The sequence below is a fragment of the Montipora foliosa genome, chromosome 3 (genome assembly GCF_036669935.1).
Source record: "Montipora foliosa isolate CH-2021 chromosome 3, ASM3666993v2, whole genome shotgun sequence".
Taxonomy (NCBI): Eukaryota; Metazoa; Cnidaria; class Anthozoa; order Scleractinia; family Acroporidae; genus Montipora; species Montipora foliosa.
Window position 1 is genome coordinate 18,224,687 of NC_090871.1, and position 10,000 is coordinate 18,234,686.

Sequence of the window (10,000 nt, forward strand, 5' to 3'; positions counted from 1 at the left end):
CAGATGTCAATCAAATGACAGATAAAAATACTTAGCAGAGTAACGGAATTCTCTTGCCTATAGCTGAAGATGACAGATTAGATTTACTGGTGTGGTTCTTTGCTATAATGGCAAAGATAGCATAGATCTCACGAGATTACAGCGTTTTTTTTTCCACGAAAACAGTTCATTTAGAGTGATTGGCTCAACGGTAAAAGATTTCATTTTCCAAGTAAAATTCTGTTATCAGATGTCAATCAAATGACAGATAAAAATACAAAGCAGACTAACGGAATTCTCTTGCCTACAGGTGAAGATGACAGAATTAGATTTACTGGTGTGGTTCTTTGCTACAATGGCAAAGATAGCAGGGACTTTACATGTTATTATTAATAAGCCAACCACAGCCTCATTGGCGGCCGAAACAAAGGGTTCATTTGTTCGAGTTGTTGGCACATTTGAATAACAAAAGAGAATTTAAACAAATATGTCAACCTTAGCCTGCGCACTATGTGTGTACTGTGTAGTTGGCTGTTTTGTCCGATCGAGCGGCGAAGCCGGAGGGCATTAGGGCGAGGAAGAAAAAGAAAAACCATTTTCCTCCCCCCCCCCCCCCCCAGTGCCCTCTCAGTCGCTTGCTCGGACAAAACCGCTTGCCACGTAGGCTATCTTAACCTTTAATTTTTCGGCAATGCAAAGGCGTGTTTCTTAGTTTTTCAGAGTAAGGCTTGAATAGCGTTTTGTAACCTGCTACATGGAAGACATAGTGGTCATCTCCTTTTTCCATAGGGTCAGTGGCTATTGCCTCCTCTTTTGGAAAAAAACCTGCCGGTCATGTCGGCCGTGGATGACAGTCTGGAAGATCAAAACACACTGGCGGCTCTGACAAACCATCAGAAGATGGTTGTGTTTGCGTCGAGCTTGGCCAAAGAGATGCTTTTGGCTTCCCTTCAATCCCCGAATTCTACCAGCGAAATATTGACAAGAGATGGCCTGGTTGGACTGTGGTTGGAGTTGAATTGGTTAAAACATTGGTGTGCCTGTGTTATGGGAAGTAGTGACGTGAACGAGGTTGGTAAATAGACCAATTTCGATATATTAAAATTCAGTCCTAAACAAAAGACATCATCTCGAGGCTCTGGGGAATAAATATAAGGATTTGTATAAGTTTATTCCCCGTAGCCTCGAGATGATGTCTTTTGTTTTGGACTGAATTTTAATATATCGAAATTGGTCTATTGCATTTAAACAATTTAATATCAACTGTGATGATGCAGTAGAATCGGGCATCGTTAAGGTGTACATCAACTGCTGTTTCGAGTGTTTAAAATGGAGCACCTTTGAAGTAAGTGTCCAAAATTATTTTACTACTAGTTCGCTTTTCCAAAACTGCTCTTACCAGTTGGCTTAAAAACTATCATGCCACAGTCTAAACTAATCAAAGGCAAAGGCACAACAAATTGACAAAAACTAGAAGTGATCTTTGCAATTAATTGGACAATTTAAAGTGCTACTATGATAAAAAAAATCACTTCCCTTTTTCCTTCAGATTTCGAAAACGTGTTTGCTTGACACCTGACTGGCAAAATCGTGAGCTTCGAATTTTATCCAAAGGCTGTTTTCTTTGAGCGCAAGTGTAGGATTTCACGGTCCGCTAACAGTGGTTAACAGCGGTTACAAACATTTGCTTGAACTGCATAACATTTTATAAACGTAACGTTTCGTATGTTTATAAAAAGTTATGCAGTTCACGCAAATGTTTGTAACCGCTGTTTGCGTTTTATTCTTTTTGAAACTTAAATGGCCTAAGTCAAAGAATTTTGACGGTCCGCCATTATTCACGTTCAAGCTGACCGACTGGACCCCAGAGGGTTGGATCGAGGATAAGATGACGTCAAAGTCTCACCAGCTTGAAATTGCAGTGTGTAAACGCAGCTTATTAGACATGCAAAATACGAGTTTAAAAGTCTGAAAACTCGAAACTCCCGTGCTGTATATTAAATTAGGCGCGTGCACACGCATTGCATTTTTAAACTAGTGAGTCTTTGACGTCATCTTATCCTCGATCCAGCTCTCTCAAGATTTTAAAGTTAGTAATGGCGGACCATTAAATTAGGAAAATTTCAATGAAAATAAACAGGTGTCTTTTTAAAATGAAGGCTTGAAACTTTGATCGCGTAGTGTTCAGTTAACGTAGTTTTGAAATACAAAGAAAAAGTAGAATTGATTTTTGGTCATAGTAACACTTTAAAGTGCCCCTGTGATAAAAAAAACCACTTCCTTTTTTCCTTCAGATTTTGAAAGTGTGTTTGCTTAACACCTGACTGGCAAATTTTGAGCTTTGATTTTTATCCAAAGACCGTTTACTTTGAGTGTAAGTTTTGGATTTCACGGTCCGCCGTTACTCACGTTCAAAACTGACCGATTGGACCTCAGAATGTTGGATCCAGGGAAAAGTGACGTCAGAGGCTCACTAGCTTAAAATTTCAGCGTGTGAACGCAGCTTATTATATATCCAAAGCGTGAGTTTAAAACTCTGAAAGCCCAAAACCCCCGTGCTGCATATTAATTCTGCGGCGTACACACGTATTGCATTCTTAAACTAGTGAGCCTTTGACGTCATTTTCTCCTCGATCCAGTCTCTCAAGAACATAATGTTAGTAATGGCGGACCATTAAATAGGAAAATTACAGTTAAAATAAAGAGGTGTCTTTTTGAAATTAAGGCTTAAAACGTGGGTCAGTTAGTGTTTTGTTAACATAGTTTTGAAATCGAAAGAAAAATATGAATTGATTTTTTGGTCACAGGGGCACTTATAGCAATAAGTGGAGGCTAATGTGGGCATTAGCCTCCATTTCATGCTAGATCCAGTCCAGCCGTGAGAATTCAAAAATGGTCTATTGTCACTTTTCAGACACCTAATAAATTCCCGCCCCCCCCCCCCTCCCCTCCCTCCTTGGCTTATTTCTGTGTCTATAGTGTTGTGATTGACTGAGGTATAATTATATTGGTTTTGGCTTAATGGATTTTAATTGAAGGTTATTTTGATCCATTTCAAAAGAAATCTGGCGATCAAATCTCCGATCAAGTCATTTACAAGCTTCTGCTGAAACTTCGCTCAACAAGCAGTTATCTCTTAGAACATATTCAGAGGAACGATTGGTGTGAAGGCGTTTTGTTTGACGCCTCCGTGCGCTCAAGAACTGAAGGCTTCATGTGGTGTCTTGTGTTGGAGGGCGTCCTTACGGATCTGCAGCAGTTGGGCATTCCTTGTGATCCTGCTTTGTTGATGGCAGAAGTTCAGTCGCTAGCTTCTTTGGAGGAAAAGGAATGCCAGACGTTAAACACTTTGATATCATGGGTGGATGGAATCTATGAACTGAAAATCATCACCGAGCAGTCTACTGGGTTGTTAAGCGAGGAGAAGGACGAAAGTGGTAAGCGTTTGGACGCTGTTAAATATGAACAACATAATGTGTTGATAACATTTAACGGTTAAATGATCGTTGAATGGTCATTAAGAAATTAAAACCCCATAATCTTTCTTTTGGGAATCTTTACTTGAGTCACTTCCAGTTCTAAGAAAATCCCTGCAAAATACGATTAGTGTGTTGCAAGATTGTCTTGAGGTGACTTGGCAGAGGTGATCTTTGTTGCAGTATGTTAACGCACGCGAAATGTGTAGCTTCTGTAGATTGAAACGAGCTTCCACAGGGGAGAGGGGGGTGGGGGCTAAGAATCCTAGAAAGTGAATGGTATCTTCACTTTCCGAAATTCTTTGCTCTTGTCATCACCGATTGCTTCGAGATTGCGAGCTTATGGTGACACCTAAATGAGAATGAAGGCGGAAGGAGCAGGTTGACCCCAGAGCTCTATCTTCTCGCGGTTTTTTTTTTACGCCCGCCTTACAAATAAGTAAGAAATATTTGCAGTAGTGGTAGACCAGTCTTTAGGTGCCCTTTTGTTCGCGATGGGCGGTGCACACCCCAGCCATCTAATTGGTGCATACGTCTAACTTAATGGTTTGATGTATAATGCATAACGGCGTCAAGATGAACAGAAATTCTCGCTTGCTGATATTGAAAAGAGTCACAAAAGGTTATTGTTTTCACAGGTTATTCCCGCGCCTTTGCTATCATTAGCAGCTCTCTGCAACAATGGTTCAAAAAAACCAAAGTCTGTGAGGAAGCGCTACTGGAGTACCAGCTGACAATAACAGACATTTTGGACCAGCTGATACAATGGAACAAGATACACGACAATCTTTTGCTCCTCAACAGTGCGTTAGACGATAGTGCTTCCATGAGTGTTCTGACTTTGAATTTGTCTCTCATGAGGATTTTGCAGATGGCGGTTCTTCACTGTTCTGAAAAGATGAGCAACCAACATTGGGATTTTGTCCTTTGTAGTTTAGCTGGTTGGTTTCAGGTAATCAGTCTGTGGTGCTAACCCAGCTGCCGTTTTATTGCCACTGTTGTTTCTATTTGTCTACGTGCAATAAAGTTCAGCCCTACTGCTTGGAAAGCTTTCCCTTACCAGCGAAGATTTTCCGCATTTCGGGCGCGCGAAAGTTATGTCCCTCCAAAGTTTGTTTCGCCCTAACATTCACGTCGCCGGAATGTGGAAAATCAGCGCTGGCACGAAAACGTTTTCTACGCAGGCCAAATAAAGTTAAATCGCATGCTAAGGTTCTACTTGAAAACTTGAAGATACCAGTTTAACCCCCGGACAGTAACTGCACCTTTAACTTGCGGGGCAAGTTGAAATAGAGGATCTTTCAATATGAACAAACGAATGCGCTGGCGTAATAGAGAAAGCGTCGCAATTACGGAAAACGGCAAACTTCTGAGATTTGGGTTTCGCTAAGAATCATAGAAAGCGGCTTGCTTTTTGCACATTTTTTGCCTGTTAGCTACAGAAATCGAAAACTTCCGAATTAGAATAAGAAAATTTCCATGTTTTTCATGATGAGCAATAGCCTGACGTGTCACGAAAAAGCATTCCTAAATCTCTCTAATGTCAAAGTAATTAGACAAACCCAAATTTCTATTTGAAGGGCGCGTGGTCTTTCAAGCCGTTTTCAACTCTGTGTTAAAACAACTAGCTGCCTTTTGCCCTTCTCAAAAGTTCATCAGAATATCTATTGTCAAAAACTCGAATGTTGCTGTTTGCCTCTGTTTCAAAGCGAGTCCTGGTGCACAACCGTTCAAATGGAATGATTGGTGTATATTCATGCAAATCAAACTCATTATCATTTGAATGGTTTAGCAGCAAAACTCGTTTTGAACCAGAGGCAAACAGCAACTCGGAAATGGACTATTATCATTGTTCTTGTTGACACCTTCATTATTATCTGATGAGGGTTTTGTGTCGTTTGACAGACCTGTGAAGAAAATCGCTCACATCTGACGGCATCTTTCAAATGCGTTGCTCTCTGCTGCCAAGTCTGCTCCCTCTTTGGCACTGTGGTGCAATTCTTTCAAAAGAATGCCTGTAAATTTTCCAAACTCAGTGTTGAGGGACAGTCCAGTGATGACCCACATGACGTACCGAGTGAAACCTTGGAAAGGTCTTCTCACAGTGGTGATGTCAACGAGTTTCCTCCAAATCTTTATGTTGAGTGGACGGAATTCTTCAGTGAAACCCTGTTCAGTTCAGTCTTAAAACTATTTTTCTTTCATGCTGGTAAGAAATACTTATCATTTCCAGAATCTTTATTCTCGGTTTTCACATGACGTCACGGCCACCATAGACCTTATTGATAAATGGTGGACAATTTATAATTCTTTTGTCCAAGTGCAAATTAGCCTGCCAAGTCTCGATACCGTACAGTGAATTGAAAAGAATTCTTGCTCTGAAATGAGGCTTGGTAGGCTGATTTGCGCAGTAGCAAAATAACAATAAAAACAAGTGTCATTTATGGATAAGGTCAATGTTTGTACCCCTAAACAAAGAAAACGCTGCCATGTTGGTGCCCCGACCCAATCCTCCGGGAATTGAACTCTATTATTATGCAAACGTTTCCTTTTGATTTTGTTGAAAAACGTGGCTGTTAATCACGTGAGTGAAAACCAACAACATCTTGCGACCGTGCTCCTCTTTTGATTAAGAGAACGACTAACCAGCGAGCTAAGGGGAAAAGGGGGCTCCCATCTTCTCCAGAATCATGCCCGCTTCTCTCGCCCTCGCTCATTTTTCTTTGCCTCGTTTCCCAGTGGAACAGACAATAGAATACAATACATACTTAATTGACCGCTCCCCATAGGGGCTTTTCAGGGCCAATGAAACACAACGAAACGACAGAACAGAACAACAACAACTGCTAAGAATCCCAACTGGCTGAAGGCAAACCAGTTGGCTATTTACAAGTGCGGCTGGGAAGTTGAACCAGGGACTACCAGGATCAAATTCAACGAGTGGTTAGAGCGGGTCTTGAACTCGGGATCTCCGGATCTCAAGCCAAGCGCCCTAACCACTGGGCCACACTGCCTCCCTTGCTAGTTGTTTATACTATCTCCTCATAACCAGCCCGGACCCAAGCTAGACTCCCTATTGACGTACATTGTTTTTACTATTTCAGAAGAATGTCAGAGCGCCAGTTTTGAAGCAACCCTTTGGTCAAATCGCATCAGTGAATCCCTTGGTCGCGCTGTGGTCTTCACTCCATCTGCTCTGTTAAAGGAACACCAGTTTGATGGACCAACAGATGCGAGCGTACAAGAATATGCGAATGAGTCTCCTTGGATTGCATACCTCATGTCTCACTGCTTACCTTTGTTAAAATGCAGCGCGCATGCTCTTCAGTTTGCTGCATATCATCTGTTGTCCAAGTGAGTTGTTATAAAAATAACAACGATAATCATAAAATCAGGAGTAAACGCTATATCTGGCATCATTATCTGAAAACTCGTTGAGTGTCAAAGTTGTAAAAAGAGTTGAGTTCTGACTATTTGAGTATCATTCGACGACATTCCTGTGTGTGTGATTTTATGCAAATGTATTGATAAAATAGCTTGAGCTTAAACCATCACTAAACGTGCAATAAGATTCGATTCTCGCCAAGCTGAAAACCGCTTCATTCAAGTCATCCGTTCTCATTAAAGTCGTTTTGCTTCAGAGCGATGGCGGAAATTTCGCTGTTAGGCGTCAAGGATGTTGTCACTGAAGAACTTGAAGACGAACCAGTCAGGTACTATAATTAAATCGCCTCAAACCACTTACATAAAGGTATAATAAATTGACTTTTCTGCTATTGCCGTCAGTCTCCGCCCTTGAATTATTTTGTTATTTTGTCTATTTTTTGGGCTACTGTATCACTTCAGTAGAATTTCAAAGCCTGAGTTTGACGTTATCAGTGGAGTACTTCACATATGAGACTTGTCAAATAGCTCTATAGGTGGTTTCACGTTACGCTAAAGACTTGTGTCCATATCTTAAAGTGTCCTTGGACGTGAGGAGCCTGGGACAACAAAACTGAAACAAGGGTACAATAGCTGAAACAACCCAAACCTTTACAAAAATGCTAACCTCAGGCCTAAACAATATGCTTTAGATAATGTTTAGGCCTAAGGTTAGCATTTTTGAATGGGTTTGGGTTGTTTCAGTTTTGTTGTTCCAGGCTCCTCAATTCCAAGGGCACTTTGAGATATGGTAACAAGTCTTTACCTCACGTTACGTCATCGCCGCCATGTTGGTGGACGAAAACAGAAAATCTCTCATTGGCTCCTTTTGTTAGTCCACCCGCAATTGTACTCTACGTCATTGTTATCTATATCTCTAGAGAGTTGTTGCAAAGCTTCTATTAGAACTACTATTTCGTACTTTAGTGTGTGAGTCCTCTCGACAGAGATGGTCCACATTTGTTTTAATCGTGCATGTGTTTTGCTTAAGAGGAAGCTGGAGTTTTTACTTTTACATCCACAGGTCTCCTCCTACTCCTTTGATAGAGTTAATTAATTTGACATGCTCGCGTATGGTGGAGATAGTCAGTGAAGCAAAAGTGCCATTTGGCGAATATTTGGACATGGCCAGCGACACAGAAGCACAAAATAATAGTCTTGCTCTTATACTCGCGTGGAAACTTCTTGTAATGTTCTTTAGAAGCTTGCCTCAAGAAAACCGCGTTGAATATGCCAAGTACATCAGGCAGAACAAGATGGTGGACGATCTTCTTTACGTGTTGTTTCGTTTACTTCCGTTGAACACCGCCCGCGCCAGCGCAGTGGTGGCAGATGATTGTGAGCCCGAGATTGGTGGCTTTGCCGGTCAGCGTACAATTCAGGAGTTGGCACGTAATGTAAGCTATTCCTTGTTGCAGTGGATGCCGGCCATCGTGAGACAGTGGTGGAATAGTCTGGATAAACGCTGCGCTTCCATAGTTGACAAGTAAGATCCATAGAGAGAGAGAGAGACAAGACAGAAGAAGAGAATTATTTTCTTGCTTTTGTGACAAGCAGCAGCCTCCCGATTGTTGTTTGCCGTTTTCACGTAAAGAAAATGTTAAATATTTCTTATGTCCAAAGTCGACACACCTTCCCTTCCCACCTTGCCTTCAATATCGTAATGGACTCTTCACATAATAAACGAATTGCTTGGCAAAGGGCGAGAGGATAACTGGAAATTCAGAGACCTAGGTAGCAACTACCAAGCAACTGTTTTTCAATCCTTCCCACGGGCACATCACGCCGTTAACATAGTCGCATTATCCTCACAAAATTTACTATCAATTGAAAGGAAACAAGTATACATACATCCACATACACCAAGATGGCGGCCGTGACGTCACGTAAAAACCGAGAATAGGTTACTGTATATACACTCACGACTCTCTCTCTCTCTCTCTCTCTCTTTCTTTTGTGAGAAGTTGTTCGAAATCTGTAGAAAACAGGCAACAAATCTGAAAAAATCAAGAGTCCACCATCCCAGGAACCCATGACCCGGAGCCTACAACTCTACTGTGTTCGTGTAACGGCGTTTTCACAGACCGATTTATTTTTAGATTGAATTTCCCGCGAATGAGACTCCCGCGGGAGCCCGATGACCAATTACAAGAAATTAAGCTGACGTCATAGGATCACCGAACCGGAACTGCCTTTGTTTTTTTACCTAATTCGCGGGAAGGTCTAGTCTAAAAATAAACCTACTTGTGAAAACGCCGTTTCACAGACGCTGTATGGAAGTTGCACGCTCCAGATGGGCTCCTGCCATCCAAGAATAAGCACCAACGTCAGAAAAGTGTATATTTTAAGCCAAAAACTTTTCGGGCAAGTACACAACAGTTGTGGTTACACACACCCTAAGTTTGGGGTCTTCCGGAGGGTAAATAGCTTGGGTTTGGTTCAGCTCAGGTTTCATGTTACCCTTGGGGATGCGGTTACACAGTAAAAGACTCCCCTCAGTATAATTAGGGATCTTCGTGTATTAGCTACGTTCTGCTTTATGATTGGCCAAGCCACCTCAGGGAGCAGATAAACCGTACTTTGCAGTTCAGGAACTGTCATTGTAAGTTCTTTTGTTCTTTTTTATGTATCCATGGAAATAACCCTAGGCGCGGCAGTTTCGGTCTGGGGAAAGTGGTTACACATAAAAACGTCCTTACCCGTGGGCAAACGCTATTTACCCATGGGTAAAAGGGCTAGTGTAACCACATCTCCCAAACCAAAGTCGGCTAACTCAATGTTGTACCCAATTCAAACCCTTTGGGAATAAAAGGTTTTGTTCCAGATATTTCCATATCATTTAAATGTGAATGCTACATATACAAAGAACTTTACCCCCGGGAGATTTGAATTGGGTACAACATGGTTTAAAAATAGACACTCTTCTGATGCTGATGGGGACAAACCTCATACCAGATTCTTACTCTTGAAACAAGTTTCTTTTATATGTAGGAAAACGCATTTTCAGCCTGACTTTTTCTGTTTGCCGTGAAAGCGGTGCTAAATCTCTCCACTTTTCTTTGTGGTACAAAACGTTTTCCAAGAAATTACAAACTACATATCGGCTACATTATTGTGATTTT

General features: G+C 41.5%; 1 protein-coding gene across 1 annotated transcript in view; it reads left to right on the forward strand.

Annotated features, from left to right (window-relative positions):
- LOC137996961 (E3 ubiquitin-protein ligase listerin-like) overlaps window positions 1-10,000 on the forward strand; it is a 44,958-nt gene that overhangs the window by 30,209 nt on the left and 4,749 nt on the right. Inside the window, exons 18-24 of the mRNA XM_068842618.1 lie at window positions 769-1,050; window positions 3,041-3,416; window positions 4,094-4,407; window positions 5,361-5,664; window positions 6,560-6,809; window positions 7,097-7,168; window positions 7,903-8,364. Coding sequence (XP_068698719.1) covers window positions 769-1,050; window positions 3,041-3,416; window positions 4,094-4,407; window positions 5,361-5,664; window positions 6,560-6,809; window positions 7,097-7,168; window positions 7,903-8,364 — 2,060 coding nt within the window. The remainder of the gene's footprint in view (window positions 1-768; window positions 1,051-3,040; window positions 3,417-4,093; window positions 4,408-5,360; window positions 5,665-6,559; window positions 6,810-7,096; window positions 7,169-7,902; window positions 8,365-10,000) is intronic.